This window comes from Camelina sativa, chromosome 1 (assembly GCF_000633955.1).
Source record: "Camelina sativa cultivar DH55 chromosome 1, Cs, whole genome shotgun sequence".
NCBI lineage: Eukaryota > Viridiplantae > Streptophyta > Magnoliopsida > Brassicales > Brassicaceae > Camelina > Camelina sativa.
This window is the reverse complement of record NC_025685.1, coordinates 13814418-13834891: the sequence shown is the minus strand read 5'-3', so window position 1 is coordinate 13834891 and position 20474 is coordinate 13814418. Positions and strand designations below refer to the sequence as shown.

The 20474-nt window shown below is 35.4% G+C and overlaps 5 protein-coding genes across 5 annotated transcripts; 1 reads left to right on the top strand and 4 right to left on the bottom strand.

Annotated features, from left to right (window-relative positions):
- LOC104790050 (peptidyl-prolyl cis-trans isomerase FKBP15-1-like) lies at window positions 3325-5197 on the bottom strand. Its single transcript, XM_010515752.2, has 6 exons — window positions 5067-5197; window positions 4865-4914; window positions 4474-4536; window positions 4083-4173; window positions 3861-3965; window positions 3325-3549 (listed from the first exon to the last, which is right to left on the bottom strand). Exons 1-6 carry the CDS (start codon window positions 5140-5142, stop codon window positions 3464-3466), a joined length of 471 nt encoding a protein of 156 aa, XP_010514054.1. The 5' UTR covers window positions 5143-5197; the 3' UTR covers window positions 3325-3463.
- LOC104790041 (pentatricopeptide repeat-containing protein At3g25210, mitochondrial-like) lies at window positions 5581-7244 on the bottom strand. Its single transcript, XM_010515742.2, has 2 exons — window positions 5889-7244; window positions 5581-5813 (listed from the first exon to the last, which is right to left on the bottom strand). Exon 1 carries the CDS (start codon window positions 7118-7120, stop codon window positions 5987-5989), a length of 1134 nt encoding a protein of 377 aa, XP_010514044.1. The 5' UTR covers window positions 7121-7244; the 3' UTR covers window positions 5581-5813; window positions 5889-5986.
- On the bottom strand, window positions 12644-13297 carry LOC104707830. The gene has a single exon (XM_010424266.1). It carries the CDS (start codon window positions 13295-13297, stop codon window positions 12644-12646), a length of 654 nt encoding a protein of 217 aa, XP_010422568.1.
- LOC104707820 (putative F-box protein At3g23260) lies at window positions 17535-18572 on the top strand. Its single transcript, XM_010424255.1, has one exon. The coding sequence runs from the start codon at window positions 17535-17537 to the stop codon at window positions 18570-18572; it is 1038 nt and encodes a 345-aa protein (XP_010422557.1).
- On the bottom strand, window positions 18871-20271 carry LOC104790035 (vacuolar iron transporter homolog 2.1). The gene is made up of 2 exons (XM_010515728.1): window positions 19828-20271; window positions 18871-19331 (listed from the first exon to the last, which is right to left on the bottom strand). The coding sequence occupies exons 1-2, from the start codon at window positions 20182-20184 to the stop codon at window positions 19029-19031; spliced, it is 660 nt and encodes a 219-aa protein (XP_010514030.1). The 5' UTR covers window positions 20185-20271; the 3' UTR covers window positions 18871-19028.

Below are 20474 nucleotides of genomic sequence, written 5' to 3'. Positions count from 1 at the left end.
GTGATACATCTATAGGAATCTTAGGAGAGTTTATCCCAGAAAATAATTTCCTAAGGACTTATTTTGGGCAGTTGCAATTTCAACATTGGTAAATATGAGAGAGCCATTGTCGCATTAAAGAAGTTTGATTTTGGTGTGTATGAGGCATTGATGATGAAGAATCCACATAATTATAGCCGTGCTTTTTTCACTTCCACATCACGAAGATGAGTATTTTCTCTGAGTCCTACAACAATATTAGCAACAATATTTTCCCCTTTTGTTTCCTATCTTTATCTTTTAGTTAATATCAATTAGTTTATCTTTAAATTTTAACAAATACCATATGAAATAATTTTCAAAAAAAAAAAATACCATATGAAATTATTAGGTGATATCAATTCATTTAAGAATTTTTGATTACTAACTAATACTGGATATATATATATATATATATATATATATATAATTATTGATTATTCTTTCTAGGTTTTAAATTCCACTCTCATTTATACTATACTAGATAAGGGCCCACACGATGTGCGGGTTTAAAATTTGTTGAAAAACTCAATCCTAAATCTTAAACAAATTTTTAAAAATATAAAAAGAAATTTTATTTCCTGAATTAAATATAGAAATAATTTTAGTTAGAAAAAAAAATCATATTTGTATTTAGCTTCATACACTTATTTATATTTATATATTTTTAATATATTATAACAATTATTACAATAATTTAAAGCTAAATTATATCACACCAAAACTTTTGCCAAATACTCATCATTATGAGTATTATTCTTGTCAAATTTTTAAAACGTTACACAAATTATTCACAAAATATTTTACATGAAAAGAGTTCATCAAAGCAACATTTAATTATTAAGTATGTACAATTTTACTCTACCTTTTATCATTAAAATTATGATCTTACAAAATTATTTTATTGTTAAAGTATGCTCTTTATCACCACCTATAAAATATAACAATTTTTCTGTTGCTTTACTTTCATTTTGGCATAATTATAGTTCTTTAAATTACTAAAATTGTTTTGTGACATAATTTTTTTAACCATGAATTTTTTTAACTCTAAAGATATTTTGTATGAACAACTAGTGAAAGTTATCTACTCTATTACAATGAATTTATGACCAACCTAATAAAAGTTGAGAAACTGAGAAAAAGTTAATATAACATAATAAACATAAAAATTTGAAAATTATAATCACGATAGTATATATAAATCTTAGATAATTCAAATATACAAAATAGAAACTTTATAAACAATCCAAAACATGACATATGTCATAATCAAATTAAGGATCATCGACCTATTTACTCCTCAGAAGTGTATCGCATTCTACCAAAACTACTTAAAACTATGACCTCGTCTCAAATATTCTCGAATCGTAAATTCTAAACTTATTTCTACTTGAATCAAAAGTTCTCATATATTTCTCCATATACCTTGGTTTAAACGGTTTACGAACCAAATCCAATAGAAAACCACATAAATCCGGTTTGAAACCAATTTTAAAACGGTTTACCATTCCAACTTCCCAAATTTGAAAATTCCTTTTCAATTACTCGATCAAGCAGCTCTTGTTTCAGTACCAGAATCATCAACATTATTCAGAAGAGAAAACCCTAGATTTTGACCAGAAACATCAATCACCGACTAATCTTCCAAACTTATAATGCTATTTACTGTAAAATCACTTTTTGAACCTCCATCAGTGTCTCCATCATCGATTAAATCAGCGGAATTTATATACTTCGATTCCATTTCATTGCATCTGATAGCTTCCATTGAAGAACCCGCATGAATCAAAGACTCATGCAATAGATCAGCAAAATTATATCGGAAAAAAAAATCAAAGATCAAAGCTTTTGATATAAACAAATAATATTTTTTTTGGTCAACATTTGGGCCACAACAGGCCGGTTCATTAGCCAAATCTCTGCATTCATAGATAGCGGGACTCGATCCCTCGTGTGATGGTGCCTTATACAATTGGAATTACCAATGACCACTACAGTAAGATTACTTCAGAAACATAATTTTTCTGTAGATATAATGTTATTTTCTTAATTAGCTGTTCTATTACGTTTCAAAAATAATATTTCTTTTGACATAATTTATGCTATTCTTTTTAATTTTGTTATTCACTATTTATTGATTAATAATAATATACATGTTTAATGCTTAATGAATTATTTTTTTTGTTTATACATGTTAAAATCTAATTGAGAAAAGTGTATAATATAATTAGGGTACAATAGAAAATAGATTAGTTTAGTTAATTTTCTTTTTTGATTTAGGCTTTTTTAAAGATATAAACATGTAATTTTATGTAGATTTAATGTTATTTTCTTAATTAGTTTTTTTGAAAAATAATAATTTTTGACACGTATCATGCAATGTTAATAGCTAACTTTGAAAACCTAACTCTATATAATAAAATTAGTAATTTTTTTAGAGATTCTTTTTTTTTAATAGAAATTTGTGTAAAATTGACACTTGTCAGGATCTTACAAGTTAATAATTTTTAAAATTGACACGTGTCACGATCTAGTGAGTTATTAAATTTTGAAACCATATTTTATATAATAAGATAAAACTATGCAACCAACGGTATATCAAAAAAAAAATATATATATATATATATATATGTGGAAACAAAAATTGTATATGTCTTTGAAATCAGTCACCCAATTACGTTTTGCATTTGTATTTAACGACGACCTTTAGGCTTGTCTCTGGTGATGCTGATGCATAACAATAATAAACCGTAGTAGTGATTAACTTGAATATATAGACTTCATCGCCTAAGCTAATAAGTTTAGCTTTACGCTTCATTATACATGGTTCAACGTTGTTGTTCTGGATCTGACTCTCACCAAATAAACCCTAAAACCCAGCATCATGACCAGTTGAGTTGACCACCATAAACTCTCTTCCCCTTGCTGCTACTTTTGCTTGACCACAAAGAGACTTTTTTGCAAAGCTCCCTCATTTGGATAAAGTTGTTCCACTTTTTGCAAGTAAATCGTACATTACTCAGAGATGTCAACGGAGTTCTACAAAGCACCTTGGAAGACTTGATATCTTCTTCATCCAACGAGGATCGCTGTAGGCAAACAAGTTAGGTTGCACACCCACGGTTTATGAACTAAATTGGAAGATTGTACGTGTTGTTATTATACTGTCATATCCACACATGGCAAAATAAGTGATTCTGGCCAAAGTTCTTCTGATTATCTGCGTTCCTGTTTGCACCTTATTGCCAATCAAAATTAACTTTCTATTTTCTGGCGAAGTTGTCATTTTAGAACTGCTAACATAACTAAAGTTATAACCAAACATATTATTATTGTCTTTAACTAGCAAAGTAATGATTATAGGCTGTTTTAGATTCAAAATGCCGACAATAGCTACTACTTAACGGTTCCGTTTAAATGGAAAAAAAAAACAACGAGGGTGTAATCAAAGCTCATTCTTTGCTTTTCCTTCGCTGGCTGGTTCCCCGTTCACAGCAACAAGCTCGGTGTCGAATATTAGTGTCGCACCACCTGCAATTCCCCATTCATTTTCATTAAACATTGAGTCTAAACAGCAATATAGTCCCTAAAACAAATGCTGCTAGAATAGGAAATTTACACAACACAACAAGTACTCTCATTATCTGACTCCCTATTTCTTGGTTCTGATGCACGAACGGTACACACGCATTATTGGTTTATCAATCATTTAACAAGGTACAGCCTTTTTCATTGGCTGGTCAAATTCAGTATCTTATGTTCTCTCTAGCCTCATCATTAGATAGAAGGATGGAACTAAATCATCTACTAGACGTTCATCCGAGCAACATAACATAACATACCTGGAATTTTTGGTGGTGAGCCGCTTTCACCATAACCAAGTTTGGATGGGATTTTCAACTTTCTCTTCTCACCTACACAAGCTCCCAGTAAACCCTGGTCCCATCCTGCAACATTTCAAATTAAGTTCCATCACCTTCAATTTTGTCTTGTCAAAAATATAATGTAACAATAACAGGAGAAAACAGATGGAGTTTATGCGATGCAATGCCACAGAAACAAACCTGGGATGACTTGACCAGTTCCAAGCTCAAACTCAATAGGGTCACCCCTCTCAAAACTTGAATCAAAGACAGTTCCATCAGTTAACTTTCCCTGCAAGAGCCAAGAGAGAACTCCGTTAATCGCCAAGCTGTTTTTAGATTTCATAATCATCGTTTGTTCTTCTTAAGCTATCCAATACCAACAATTACTTAAATACTAATGAAGTTAATTCCACAATTTTCATCCCCCCCCCCTGATGTTTCATGAACATTTGTAAAGGTTGCAATAAGAAGAAGAAAGCACCTCCATGGCTCTTCTTTTCTCTCAATCAGAATACTATAAATGCAAGCAAGAAGGAACCTTCCCAGCAATAAGGTTACAAAACTAGTAAAAGCTTCAAATAAAACTGACCCGATAGTGAACCTTGATCTTATCCCCTTTGTGAGCCTGAAGATCACATTTCTGAGGCTTGAACTGTAAGAAAAAAAAAGAGAGAAACAAATGAAACCAATGGTCAGAAAACTGCATTAGCCAAAAGAGCATAGAGGCCAAGTCCATTTCCAATTTCTTCATTTACTTTCTAAAGACTGTAACTAAAACAACATAATCTTTACCATTATCATCTTTCTAATCACGCGAATTAACATAAATTTCAGTTGAATTTAAAGTTAAAATAACGTAATCATGACCATTGTTATCTTCTAATCACGTTGAGATCAAATTCAATTTCATTCGAACAGACTCCTACACCAGATAATCAAATTCAAATATGGAAGTTGAAATTACGAGCGTTAGTACTCACCTTGACACCAATCTGCAACTCTGTCACATCACCAGACTTCTTCGCATAAGCTGGAGATCAATCATCATCATCACAAATCGACGAGAACATCAAAAAACAAATCAACGTAGATCATCAGATCGATCGGATGAATCACATCGAAATCGAGATAGAGACAGAAGATTAAGAAGACGGAAAAAGGAGAAGATGATTAATATTTTACCTAATGTTAGCACCGTAAGCAGAAGCAAAACTCCAGCAGCTTTCATGGCGGATGCAGAGCTCATCATCATCATCATCTTCACGTTTTCGATTTTGATTTCTTTCAGTCACTGATTATACGATATAGATCTGTTTCGGGGGGTCCTCTTTGTTGACAACAAAGACGAAACTAAATCTAATGGGCTTACGCCGTATTAATAGATAGGCCCACTTATAGCCCACTATCCATAAATTATTTCTCGTCACCTAATTAACGTGTTTAAGGCGGTGGAAAAAACAAAACGCGTTTTAAGCGGCGGATCACGGAGTCACTCACATTGTTTGTGCCTTCCTTGGTTTCAGTTTCATTGAATTGAACAAATGTGATGTATAAATGGTTTATATATGCAAATCATTGACCAATGCTCCCCTAATCTTGTGAATTGTCTGAAGATGTATGTCTCTTGGTTAATAATATGAGAACTGACAAAGAGCTTTGTAACAGTATAATGTTATAAGTGTGTCATCATCGTCAGTAATGATAAACGGAAAGAGCATTTATAAATCAACAAATGTTGTACAGCTTTTGGATTACATATCAGTAACCATTTGATATATCCTTCAGGAGAAAGATTCATATAGCATCATTCTTATAAAAGGTTACAAGATAATGACATCTCAAATCATTCAAACAATAGAAACCGCAGGATATCTCTACCCGATCATACCTCAAGTCTTAACAGCAGTGTTCCCATCCCTATGATTCAACCTGAAATGTGTATCCTAGTATAGTTTGGATCATTACTGAGATCTGCAGGTTCATTTACTAGAGTATAAAACTTACACTCTTAACCGCAGTGATCCATCTTTTAGCCGTTTTTCGAATTACAAGAGCTCAGCGGATTGGTCGCCATTCAGATGATCAGAACAGAACCTATTCAATCATCCCTTGTTCAGAAAATACACTTCGTCCATCAATGTTCTGTAGTTCCTTTCACCCATCACCGGATCCCGTTTCTTCCATTCTTCAACCAGCTCAAGAGCTTCATCCCCTCTACCTCCCCTACACAACTCTGACAAAACAGTATTATAAGTCAACATATCCGGAGACAAGGAATTCGCCAACATGTCATACACAACCTCAACCGCTTCACTCAATCTCCTCTCCATGGAAAGACTACAAATCAAAACCATATAACAACTCCCATTCGGAACCATCCCTTTACTCCTCATCTCCTTGTAAAATCCTAAACCCTGTCCAAGCCTTTCTTTCTCACAAAGCCCCTTAATTAAGTAACTATAAGTATAAGCATTAGGCTCAGAGCCATACAGAGCCATCTCACGAAACACCCTAATAGCTTCATCTACCTCAAGACACTTTGCATAAGCCTTGATGATCATATTCAACACATACGTATCTGGAATCACACCGTTCGACTTCATCTGCTTAGTGAGCGATCTAACAGCGTGAAGATACACATAACACACATTCAATTTGTTGAATCTCTTGAGCAATGAGCTAAGAAGCAGAGTATAAGTCTCAAGATCAGGTTTCGAGTAATCAGATCGAAGCATCTTGTTATAAACATCGAAAGCTCTGTTGAAGAGAAACTTACGACCACAGCAGAATCTGATGATGCAATTGTAGAGAGGAACACTCGTTTCACAAGCGCCGGCGATTACTTCTTCCATTAAGGTTTCGACGAATTTGTTTCGTTTTCCGGTGATTGCTTGTTTGATCATGGCGTGGTAAGCTTCGTGGTTGTGTTTGTATCCTCGTTGCTGAGCTGTCCATCGGAAGATGTCGAGAGCCAGATCTGGATCGGATTGGGCTCGTAACGCCGTTACGACGTCGGAGTTTGTGAATCCTGGTTTCAGATTCTGGATCCATGTTTCGAATTGAGTCTCGAGTGGAGTTCGGGTTCGAGTCCGGGAAGGGGGGGTGTGTGTTTCCGCCGGAGAATCAAAAGACGAGAAAGATAGAGATAGGCGATTCACGGCGGAGGAGGAAATACACGGCAGAGATAAGTTACGGGCGGAGGAGAAAATGATGACGCGTCGGAGTGTCGCCGACATCGACGGAACGAGAAGTCCGATATTGTATATAGTTTAAAGGTGCTCGGGGAAAGCTAATTCTCCGGTGTGGCTCGTTCGATGATGCCAAATACAGTAATACTAATAGGGTTTATCCCATTTTGAAACTAATTATAGGCTTATACCGTAAACAATTTGAGAATTTTCTTTAAATACCACTAAATTTTTTTTTCCCAAAAATAACATATTTTAATTTTTTTTTCCAAATGCCAAAATTATCATAAACACAAAAAATTGATTTTTAAGGATGTATAAATTTTTTTTACGTTTGAGTTGACATATTTAGTTTTAGGGTATAGTTTTTAGGGCTAGGGTTTAGTATTTAGAATTTAGGAATTAGTTTTTAGTATTAGAACTTTAATTCAATTATGTGGTATTTTTGGAAAAAATTATATTTTAATGGTATTTTTGGAAAAAACTAAATTGTGTTATTTTTGAAATAAAAACATATTTTAATAGTATTTATGACAATTGCCCAAATAATTATTGAGGAACGGAATAAATGCATAACTAGTGACCAAACAATAATAATATTTTTAAAAATGTATGAAATATTAAATAAATTAATCAATAATTTATTTTTAATGTACAGAAAATAAATTTTCTATTTGAATTAAAAATCAAAATTTGTGAATATAATTTTGGATACATCATATTAAATACTGATAGTTATAATTAACTTACAATAAAATTTTAAGAATAATTTCAAATATTCTTTAATTTTTATTTACGATATAAACATCTTTTAAATTTATTTTACTATTCATACAATTTCCAAATAAAAACTTCAGATTAATTTAACATGAAATTTTGTATCAAAAATATTTTTCTGCCAATATACTGTGAAAAATATGAATATTAGTGTATTATCAGATTGAAAATATTATTAATAAACATAATTTTATTTATTTTAAAATTAAAAAACGAATTTTAATATTTATTTTTTTTCTTCATCAATTTTGGGAGGAACATTTTGGTTATATTGTTCGTCATTTTACGAGGAATGTAGAGGAATAATAAGGAAATAATATTCTTTGTAAATGGTAAAAAATTGAAGGAAAGAAGAGGAATATCATAGTTTTATTTAGAGAAATAGGGAAAACAAAATTAACACATAAATTTATAAATTAAATTCATTTTTTAACAAAATAAAAATAAAAAATTTATTTAGAAACAATTCAATTTCTTCGATTTCTCGTTGAAATGGTCACCAAAATATGATAACTTTCTAATTTAACCAGATTCTGGTACCAACTAAAATCTCTACATAGAGAGAAAAGTTACGAGTACGATTTGCAGAGGAGAAAAAGATGAGGCGTTGGAGTATCGCCGACACTGGACGGTATTATAGCTTCAAGATGTTCATAGATAAAATCGACATATTGTAGCTAAAATCGACATATTGGGAGATGAATGAAATTTTTAATTTTATATTAAAAAAAAAAGCTAAAACCTGTAGTAGGGTTTATTGCATTTTGAAATTAATTATAGTTTTGTTTTTGAAAAATTAGAAAAAAAAAATAACACGGATAATCATAAATTATTATTATTATTTACCTCATTAAATGAGTATGATTTTGGAGAAGAAATCAAAGAAACATTTTAATTTTTTGAAATAGTTTTACTAAACTAACAATTTCCAATATTTCTTATATTTTCTTTTTTTTCGATTATATCATTCTACTCAATACAATTGTTTGTATGCTAAAAGATTGTATGTTGATATATAGAAAATTCTTACATCAATTAGAGAAAATAAAAATAAATAATAACAATTACCAAAAGTAAATGTACGTATTTCCTCACTTTTACATGATGGTTTTATGGGCTGTTATTGGAGATATAATTTCTAAATCCATATGGAATTGTAAATTCTAGAAATCAAAACACATGGATTTTGAAATAACATGTTTTATCCTTGGATTTGAATCATTCCATTTTACACTATCAAATCCACTCAAATACATTTAAAACATAATGTAGATTTTGAAATCCAAGAACAAATCATTAAATGAATAGCATTGGAATTTAATAAGTATTTGTAAATCATAGAACCAATAACACATAATTTTGATAAGTATTTTAAAATCAATGATTGAACAACACATGATTTTTGTTTAGATTTCTAAATCCATTAAAATCATAGAACCAATAACCCCCTCTTAATCTTATCTTCCAATAATCATCAATTATCTGGCTAAATTCTAAAATGTTAGAAGTACAATAAAATAAAATACAATTACTATGTTACTGAGAGTTGGAATAGGGTTGAATCTTACAGCAATCATCAATGATTTATCTAGGACGTTAGTCAGAGTTGGAATAGGATTGGGTTATAGAGCATATAAAAAAGAAACAAACATACATAAGCAGAAAGAAAAAAAAAAAACAAAAAAAAAAACGATGGATACATTCTTCATCAACGAAGTTTTCATTCCATTAGCATTATTGGGCATATCTTGTCTTATTTCTCTTGTGGTGTTTGCCATTAAGCGTTGTCGTTATGATGACGGTCCAGACGATATAGGCACGAGGACTCGCTGCATCAATCTCCCTCTGCAGTCTTATTTGTTTTTATTGTTATGCACTTGTTTCTTTCTTTTTGTTTTTCTTAGTTTATGGTTATCTTTTGCTTCTGTATTTAAGATTTTTATTCCATATATGTAGGCCGTTTTGTCAAGTTCGGAATCATTCCAACATGAAAAAAATATATAATCAATCAGTTTGTATCGGTAGTCTATTTGGATTAGGGTTAAATTGTATCAGTTTGTTCGGAATCATAATATTTTTGGTTTAGTTTGATTTTGCTTCAGTTTCTTGGTTTTTGTCTTTTTTTTTTTTTTTTTTTTTTTTTTTTTTTTTTTTTTTTTTTTTNTGTTAAATTATATTCAAATAAAAAATAGCGTTTTACATCAGCGGTTGGGTAGAAAATTTTTTTGTGTGCCAAAATTTAAACAAGTGCTAGCATAGTGTAGTCTTTCTCCTTAGTAGCATGTGGCGAGCCATGTCTGCATACCCAGAGCATAGCGTCGATCCCCCATTCATTCAATAGCGAGAAGTTGAGCTCTAATTTGCTTGTCAAGCCAGCCAATAAGAGTTAGCTTAGGAGTAGGAACCTCCCCATGCCGCCTAGCATTACGTTTCCGCCAGACAGAGTAAACGGTGAGTTGAAAAGTGTAATGAATCAAGAAATCATACACCCTTTCAGCTGGAGTGGTAGAGATGAAATCAATAAGCGAGATCCAAGAAGTATTGAAGCGGGTGCTCTATAGTGTTTGCGCTATACCAGACCACACTGCAGCTGTATACGGACATGAGAAGAACAAGTGTTCTCTCGTCTCCACCTGAGCAGAACAAAAAACACAACTCACATTACTGCCATTACGCCAATAAACCATTCGATCACTTGTGGATAGTCGGTTGTGTACTGCAAGCCAAGTACAAAAAGAATATTTAGGCGTTTCATGAGCAAACCAAACACCCTTATGCCAAGCAACCGGGTTGGAGGTTGTTCTAATATGGTTCCAGGTATCCCTAGTCGAAAATGTGTCCTTATAAACATCCCCTTTTCCTCGCCATAAGACCCGATCTGCCCGAGAGGTATTTCGAGTCTGAAACGCTTGGTGTAGAGCATCTTCAATTTCATTAAACAACGCCACTCGGTGAGCCCGTCGTCGCCGACCATACCAAGCCTCATGGAGAGACATATGTTCTCTTATCCTCAAGTCAATCATGCCTCGTGAACCAACTTTATCCAACAGATAACCATGAGCCGACAAGTTGTCATACCAGAACGATGCGAGAGTTCCATTGTTGACCTCCACTTTTGCAAAAGTTTTAGCCAAGTCTCGATATTTTAGCAAACGTTTCCACATCCAGGAGCCCGAGAGAGATGCAGGTTTAATAGACCAGAAACAGCCATCCTTAAATAAATTCATGCGAGACCATTTAACCCATAATGAATCCCCACCATAGACCAACCGCCATATTAACTTTAAGCAACTTACATCATTTGTCTCCTTCAGTGATCTCAATCCTAGTCCACCCTCACACTTAGGTTTACATACATCAGTCCATGACAACTTTGCCTTCTTAACATTCAGAGCCGGGCCAGACCATAAGAAAGCAGAGCATATACTATCTAATTCTCGAATGCTTTCCCGCTGAAGCCTAAAAGCATTCATCCAGAAACTTGATGTACACCACAACACCGAGCGTATGAGGTCGAGACGACCTGCAAAGGAGAGATTGCGTGCCGTCCACGTTTTTACCCTGTTATTAATTTGATCAAACAAAGGGGAGAGGTCCGTTGTAGTGATTCTTCGAGGTACTAAAGGGAGTCCAAGATATCGAACAGGAAATTGTCCCAAACCGAAACCATACCAATTGCCCAAAAGTTCAGTATTATCCGGGGAGACTCCTCCAAGATACAAAGTTGTTTTCTCCATACTAATGGTTAGGCCTGAACGCTTGGCAAAATGATTCAAAACCTGGACAATACCATCAACAGATCGGACCTTACCATCCGATAATATCATGAGGTCATCCGCAAAACAGAGATGCGTTAATCATAGATTTTTGCACCGCGGGTGATATCCAATGTCCTGCGAACCAGTAGCTTTATCCAACATCTATGATAGAACATCCATACAGATGACAAACAGGTAGGGCGAGAGTGAGCAGCTTGACGCAGGCCCCTAGCACTGCGAAAATAGCCCGCAATCCATTTACCTAAACCGAGAATGAAGCCATAGTGACACAGAGAGAGATCCAATGGATAAATGTAGGTGGAAATTGTAAAGCAGTTAAAACATTGAACAGAAAAGACCACTGAACTAAATCAAAAGCCTTCGAAATATCCACTTTCACCGCACACCTTGTTGAGATATTATCTTTATGATAATCCTTCACCAGCTCTGTTGCAAGGAGTACGTATTCAATAAGTAACCGATCAGCCACAAACGCTGATTGGTTCCCGACAATGAACTTAGGCAAGTTACGCTTAAGTCTGTTAGCTATAACCTTCGAGATAACCTTGTAAAGAACATTACAACAGGAAATTGGCCGATAATCTCGCATCTCTTTGGCATCCTTCTTCTTCGGTATTAGGGCTAGTATCGTGGCATTGAGTCCCTTTGGTAGGAAACCTTTGGCAAAAAAAGACTGGACCGCGACAACAAACTCAGAACCAATAATGTCCCAAGCAACTTTATAAAATTCAATTGTATAGCCATCCGGACCCGGTGACTTATCACTTGGCATAGCAAACAATATCTTTTTTATCTCCTCCCCCGTGACAATCCTAGTGGGCCAACGACAATCTTCATCTGAGCAACGGAATGACAACAAATCAGCAAGACAATCCATTGACATCCCCTCATAGTCAACATGTATAGTTTGGAGAAAGGATTGAAAGAAAGACACAGCCTCCGGTTTGATATCCTCTGTGGTCTTTAACAGTCGTCCATCCTGAGTTACAATTTCCCTCATCGTATTCACAGCCTCTCAAGTAGTCACGGCACGATGGAAAGCCTTATTGTTTCGATCTCCCACTTGGAGCCAGTGCAATTTTGACCGCTGTTTCAAAAACTTCTCCTCAAGAACAGAGACATGGTCCCATCGTGCATAAGCCTCTTTCTCCTCTTCCATAGCAGAGACAGAAGGGGAAGCTAGGTTGGTCTCCTGCTTCCGACACAACTCCTCCAACGCATCTTTAGTCTGTTTTGACAAGTTGCTCAGCTTCTTCCTTGCCAAACATCGGATACACGGTCTTAAAAGCTTGAGTTTCTTTGAAAACCGGTAAAGCGATGAAGTTGACAAATAGATCCCTTCCGTGTCCTCCCAGAACTCTTTGACAAGAGGCTTAAACTCCTCCATTTCAGAAATTCCATTTACAAACTTGAAAGGTCTTCGGGAGATACTAGTACCAGCAACCCCACTTAAATGAACTCTACAACGTAAATGATCAGATATTCCTCCAGCTTCGAACACACTGTATGATTGAAGAAAAGAGGAAGACCAGTTGTCATTGACCAAAACTCTATCCAATTTTTTCGAAATCAAGTTACCATCCTGTTTATTGTTCCATGTAAATAACGGGCCATGATAAGCCAGATCCTTGAACTGACAATCATTTACCAGTGAACGAAAATCATGCATCCCCGAGAAGAGAGTTGGACGAGTGTCAACCCCCGAGTGCTCATCTAGCTCCAAAGTCACATTAAAATCTCCCAGAACCAACCAAGGCCTTCTCCAAAGCACGATGTGCTCTCAAATCTGTCCACAACTCCTTCCTACCTTCAACACTGTTTGCCACATAAACAAAAGAGCAAAAAAAACTCCTCCTCCTGCTCTTCTAGTTTTACGGAACACGTTATAAGTTGACTAGTTTTATAGAACGGAGTAACTCTCACATTACCCCTCCAAACAACCCAAATACGCCCCAGAGGATGATGCTCATAATTAGTCAATAAAGACCAGTCCTTGAACACCTTATTCCCCAGTCGCAAAGCTTTTCCTTCTGTTACTCGAGTCTTTAACAAACCTCCAAATTGAAACTTACCATCATCCACCCACTTCTTTATTACGGAATGCTTTGTAGAATTATTTAGACCGCGCACATTCCAAAAGAACATGGACATTTAATTTTATTTACGAGTGTTTTTCTTTCTCTCATCCCTAGGAGGAATCCTAGATGATTGAGAAGAAGCTGGTTGAATCACCTTATGTGCCGTCTTAGAGTCCCGCGGGAGAGAGGGACGTATCCAGGACGCATTGGCTGCATCACGAGTCTTGTCCTCTTGCACTGGTTTTTGTCTTTTTGACTACCCGTTTATTTGTTATTGGAAATATCACTGACCTGATTGATTGAATCGGCCTTCGGAGTAAACAAACACTTGAATCAAGTTTTGTTGGCATGCATCCTGGTTTGGTTTGGTTAGTAGGAGAAACACTTCTGACTTGGTGAGGATCGGACTTCGGTATTTGGGAACAGAGAAAGAGGATAATTAACAATGAAGAGACTTCCGTAGATGTGAATAGGATGTGATCCATCCATGCTATGTGGCTCTCAAATAACATATAAACTGAAGAAATCTTAAGCACAAAGGAATATATGAGTTTATAGAGCCAAGAGTAACCACAACCGAGCAACCAGTCCTTCTATACCAGCTGTGCACACCCCACCATCAGTAAGTAGCACACATGACTCCTAATAGCTGGTGGAGCTCCATGAGGTTACCGGAAGTGTTTAAGATGAAAATTCTGGTGACACATGCGAAGGCAACAACGCTTAGATAACTGTAGTAGTGGCTGACCACATAAGCTTTTTCGCTATTTGCACCAAAATCAATCCCATCTTTATCAAAGCCTCCAAGGCTCCAAGGTAAAGCTAAGCCGAACAGAAACAATGCTAAGGTGAATTTAAGTGGCCAAATAAAAACAATGAGACCTTATATACAAACTTTAAAATAACATAACATTCAGAAACAATTTTTGTGATAACTCTCAAATGTACCACTCAACTCATTTTTATTTTAAATTTTTAGTTTAATATATAATACATCACCAAAGCACCTCTGAAACATTCATGATTATTCAAGGATAGATATAGACAAAGTCATAAAGCATAGCACGTTGGTTTAATTATTTCATTTTTTTCCAACTTTTCTTCCTTCAAAGTCCTAAAAAAAAAAAAAAAAGATCCAAAGAAGATGATAGCTGCTTTGGTAAATTTGATCTTCTGGACTATAAGTTTGTTGTCTAATTCAATTTCTTATGTGATCTTCCATGTCGCAGCTTGGTCTTTTGTTATATTTGTTCAAACCTTCAAGATTCCGGGAGAAGCCATTGATGCATTGATCAAACTGGTAAGAGATACATTCAATTCTTGTATTCCGAAATTGTGTAAAGTAGTTGTTGATGTTATCAATGAAGTATTTACGATCTTGTTTGATTTGGCCAAAGAACGAGTCATAATAATATCAGATTCGATCTTATTGACGATTTGTGATATGAGGGAGAAAGGAATGCCATGGTTTGACCAATTTCTTAAGGAATGGCCGAAAGTTTTTGAAGGATTTATCGACATGTTATCGACCGTGGTTAGTGGTTTGTGGAATAACTACAAGGGAGCTTTATATTATGTCTATCGAAAGTTACTAGAATAACTAAATTTCTTGTAAACCTATATATTAAATGTCAACAATATTCGAGAATTAATAAGAAAAATATAAATATTTGTGAGTTGATGTTCTGTAGTTCTTTTATTTTTCTTAATTCAATATTTCAATTCTATAACCAGAACAAAAAATAGAAAAAAAAAATGTTCTGTAGTTTTATTAGGTTATTGACTAATTAATGAACACAAAAAAGGTTAGCGACAAGTTTTGAGTAGTATTACTCGAATTTAGATATAAAACCAAATCAAAACTGTTACAGTAACGTTTGTGTGAAATAAAGATCGATTAACAAAACATTTAAGAACATTTTTTGTGTATTTTTTTGTGCAGTAGATTATTATTATTATTATTTTTTTTTACAACAATAAAATCAGCTCATATGAGCCAATTGGAGAGAAAATCGTTTACAAACAACACATGCTGCGGAGATGAACGTTCTTGGCGTGCCAAAGAATCCGCACTTACATTTGCACTTCTTGGAATTAGACACAAAGAGAAACAGGAAAACTCCTCCATGTCCATCTTGAAATCGTTGAGGTATGTCTTGAAGGCCGGCCAGTCCTGAGGCGAAAACACCATCTTCACTAAGTCTGAGCAATCTGTATAAAAAGCTACTTCCCGATAGTCGTGTCCAATCATACACCACAGAGCCCATACAAAGGCTTCTACTTCAGCATGCAATGGGAAAGACTACACCAAAAATTGGCAGCACCCCTCGTCGTCAAATCGTCCTAAAAGGATGAACACACCCATCCTTCACCCGCAAAAGCATCGCCTTCTTTCCACGAGCCATCTACAAAACATCGATAACCGGAGTAACTAGTAGGGAGGTGACCTAGTCGCCCCAATCCCCAAACACAAGAGGGGTTGGGAACTGGTAATGGATCCTCCTCTACCTCCTCTACCTGAGCCTGTAACCAGGAAGACGCTTCCCCAACCGCTAACCTCACTACATCCTCTGGTTTTTCCATCAAATTTTAAAAAACGCAAGCATTTCTCGCTTTCCATATATACTACATGAGCCAGGGGAAAGCCTGTACATGCGAACCCGGATTTGATGAACCTAGGAAGTGATCTACATTGGCATACAAAGATTCCGTGGGAAAGGAATTTGGTCCAACTTGCACGTAAGCTAAGGCCCAAACCTGGCGAGCTAGGGGACACCAAAAAATCGCATGATTTATTGTTTCCTCTTCAGCTCCACATCTTGCACAATCTGGGTCACAAGCAATACCCCGACGCCTCAGGGTTGCCGAGACCTAGATACACCCAATAAAAATAAGATCTTATTTTTACTGGGCCCAGACAAAACTTGCCACATAAAATGCATTATCTTCGGTGGACAAGACACTCTCCAGACCCCCGCGAGTGGAGGAGTAATATCCGGCCCATACCGAGAATCCTGTGAAGTCCTCGGCTTTTCTGCACGTTCCGTATCATACCTGTTTTGACTGTATACTTTCCGAATTTTGTAAAATGCCAACCTAGAGAATCTTCCGTCTGACAAGTACCCAACGGTAAAACCCCTATCAATATCATAGATTTTGATTTTGATTGCCAAAGTTCTATAATAGTCAAATCCATAATAGTCAAATCCATAGGATCATACCTCTTACACGGACGATAGATTCAACTGTCAATTTATGTCACCAAAAAATTCACATTGTTACAACAAAAGGGTTTTTACTTTATCACATGATATATATATCAGGTGAAGATCCATATATATGCCCAACATGTCACTGATAAGGATAAGAAGAAACTTTTAGCAAGAGGTTTAGAAAGAAACACGAGATGTTTGATGTTTAGTTGAGAAGAAAGTTTTCCTTATACAAGTCCTAAAATTTTTTATTTTGTTTTGATTATAAGAATTATATGTAGTATACTACTTGAATAATGCTAAATTATCAAGTTGTCCTTCATGGTATTACCTTTTTTTTTTTTCCTGAATGATACTTTAATTAATCTTTTCCTTCTCCCAAAGGGTCAATGTTTTGAGTTACAACGCAAATCCGAGTATGAAAATAACGACTTATATATATTGAATATTGAAGGATTAGGTCTTTCCCGCTTATAGCTGGGGCTGACTTTGCTTTTTTATTTTTCTTTCTATCTCTCTCTCCATCGCTCTCCAACTTATCCCCTCATATTCTGATTATTTATCAATATCATAGATTTTGGTTTTTGATTGCCAAAGTTCTTTAATCACACTCGCTATGGATTGGAGCAGCCTTCCGACGGATTTGCAAGAAGAAGTACTCTCTAGGGTTCCTGCTAAATCTCTGACACGATTGCGTTCAACATCAAAGCAATGGAATACTCTATCGAAATTAGCTAATGTACATTCTACTAATGCACAAAAGGAATCTCTTATTGTTATGTTAGAGAATTTTAGGGTTTTCTTAGTAAGGGCCAATTATCTCCATGAACTTGACATCAACATTGCTCCATCGGTTAACGTAACATCTCAATTCTACCTTGAACATCCGCAGTTCAAATCATCACAAGTCGATATATGTAATGTCTTTCACTGTGACGGCTTATTGTTATGCAGCACCGAAGATGATAAACTCGTGGTATTTAATCCATGTTCAGGGGAAACCAAGTGGATTGAACCTAGAAACCACTACAAGAACACCGACTTCTATGCTCTTGGTTACGACAACAACAAATCCTCCTGCAAGAAATTTAAAGTCTTGAGGGTTGATCGCCGACATGTTCGGGGTGTCAACAATGAGTACGAAATCTATGATTTCACCACTGATTCTTGGAGGTTTCTTGGTCCCACTACTAATTGGTTGTTACCCCAAAGTCATCGTGGCGTGTCGGTGAAAGGAAATACTTATTGGGTTGCTTGTTACAGTGGGAGGCCATATCATGAATTCTTACTAAATTTTGATTATTCAACAGAAGGGTTCCGAAAGCTGCCTCTTCCTCATCAATTTGGTTCTGCTATTAAGGTTTTATCAGTGGTTAGAGAAAACCAACTTTGTCTCTGTGTTACTATTTCAACAGAGTTACATGTCTGGGTGACAGCAATTAGTACCGAATCAGTCATGGTAATTTGGAGAAGGCTCTTTAAAGTGAACGCCAGTTTACATTATGAGTTTTCCAATGGGGTGAGTTTGTTGACCAACGAGCAGAACAAACTTATGTTTTGTTGCAATAATTACATATACGTATCTCCCGATGGTGGAAATGTTACATGCAAATTACCTTTAGCTGAAATACAACAAGGGTTACGTGACATGTAAGTTTTACGCCAATCTATTCCAAGTTTTTTTATTTTCTTGTTTTCTTTCATATCGTTTCATATGTTAGCTTTGTAGTTTGTTTTTTCGGAAGATTGGTCAAATTTACCGGTTTATGTATGCACAGCTTATCTTAAGATACAATTCAGTAATTTCATTTGCATTATTTCTGTTGTTTTTCTTCTAACTTTTTTAGGTTAGTGCCAATGTTTGTACTAGGTTAGTGCCAATGTTTGTAATAACTAATTAATATTCTCGAAGCGTAAATCATTCTTAGTCACGTTTTTGGGAAATGAAGATAGATTAAACAAACCATTTTATTAACTTTTTCTTGGTGTTGTGCATTAGATAGTCTACATCACATGTATAGTTTCAAGGAGATAGTGTGATGATTCAAATACAAACATAATGCAACACTACTTGTGAATTGTGATGCATAGGACCACTGAAGAAGAGCCTCTAGATTTGCATGGCTGCGGAGCCAATGAACTTGGTGAGACCAAAGGTAAGAGCCATAGCCATCCAACCACCAATAACCACCCTAACACTTGACTTAACCACACTTGTCTTTCCCAGGACCGCACCGGTCACTCCAAACACAACCAATGCTATGGTGGCCACAACCGCTACCACCGCCATTCTTACCTTATGATTCTCTATGAATACAGCAGCCAGAAGCGGCATTGCTGCCCCCACTGAAAATGCCAACGCTGATGCAATTGCTGCTTGTCCTGGATTCGGCAACCGTTCTTTCTTCTCTTCCTGCCATTAAACTTGCACTTTTTACTATATACTACATCATATAGAAAATGTTATGTCACCAAAAAGTCTAAAAGGAAACAAAATAAAAAAATATGAATAGTGTCAAAATTTCTATTATAAATTCGCAATAAATATGTTATATCTGTTTTTTCAAACACCAATTTTTACATAGCTAATGTTCACATGTCACCAAAAACAAGTCACATTGTTTTACGAATTTTTTTTACTTTATCATAAAACATAGAATATATATATGTATATTTTATATTTTTTTATATATAGATATAAAAGAACTGAATATCCAAACGCCTACATGCTACTATGATTGGTGGAAGAGCTTCACGGTGTGTTCTAGGCTTCGGGTACCACAATTTATACATCTTCCATTTAATAAAAATTGTTACTATACTTAAAAAAAAATAGTGACAGACTCGTGTAACAAATATCTATCGGAAAATACGTTTACACACAGAATGGTGCGTATTATATACATTACCTCCTCTTGTTCGTCGATTGCGGATAATGATGTCATATTCTCAATAGCTCTCTTCATCTGCGCAGTTTCAATATCTCTTTGGGTACACACAGACACAAACTCACCAATAGCCATACTGCAAGCACCCGCAACAAGGCCGGCAAAACCAACGAGCAGCATTGCTTTGACGTCTTCTTTGATAGAACCAACACCCATCATGAGGGACGCCACTGTGACCAGACCATCGTTGGCTCCAAGCAACGCAGCTCTTAGCCACTGAGCCCTCTGCATGTAGTCCACTTCCTCCTTCTCTTCTCTCGGACGACTTTTCTGATTCCTTGGGCTGCTTGTTTCTGAAAGCTGAACGTTGGAAGCCATGGTTTGGAATTTGTACTGACTACTGAGTAGTGATTTACTTGATTTTGATTGATGAGAAGGCTTGTGGAGAACTCACGCCTTATATAGAAAAATAGAGTAAATAGCGTTGTTTATTAATAGTTGTGTTACCTAATAATATATATAAGAGAAAAAGATAGAGTGGTGGTAGTGGTGGAGACGGTAACGTTGGACACTATACTTCTTCAGAGTGGAAATATAATCGGATGGATCTACATAGCCACCCAAAAGTGCGATCATGATAAACAATATCATTGGTGAAATGGGTTTAA

What these genes read in the sequence shown, in the direction of transcription:
- LOC104707830 (XM_010424266.1), bottom strand. Translation starts at nt 13,297, where the DNA reads ATGCATGATTTTCGTTCACTGGTAAATGATTGTCAGTTCAAGGATCTG.
- LOC104790035 (XM_010515728.1), bottom strand. Translation starts at nt 20,184, where the DNA reads ATGGCTTCCAACGTTCAGCTTTCAGAAACAAGCAGCCCAAGGAATCAG. An exon ending in CAATCGACGAACAAGAGGAG is followed by an intron (nt 19,332 to 19,827) that starts GTAATGTATATA and finishes GTTTAATGGCAG; the next exon opens with GAAGAGAAGAAAGAACGGTT.
- LOC104790050 (XM_010515752.2), bottom strand. Translation starts at nt 5,142, where the DNA reads ATGATGATGATGATGAGCTCTGCATCCGCCATGAAAGCTGCTGGAGTT. An exon ending in AGTTGCAGATTGGTGTCAAG is followed by an intron (nt 4,537 to 4,864) that starts GTGAGTACTAAC and finishes TTTTTCTTACAG; the next exon opens with TTCAAGCCTCAGAAATGTGA. An exon ending in CTCACCACCAAAAATTCCAG is followed by an intron (nt 3,550 to 3,860) that starts GTATGTTATGTT and finishes GGGGAATTGCAG; the next exon opens with GTGGTGCGACACTAATATTC.
- LOC104707820 (XM_010424255.1), top strand. Translation starts at nt 17,535, where the DNA reads ATGGATTGGAGCAGCCTTCCGACGGATTTGCAAGAAGAAGTACTCTCT.
- LOC104790041 (XM_010515742.2), bottom strand. Translation starts at nt 7,120, where the DNA reads ATGTCGGCGACACTCCGACGCGTCATCATTTTCTCCTCCGCCCGTAAC.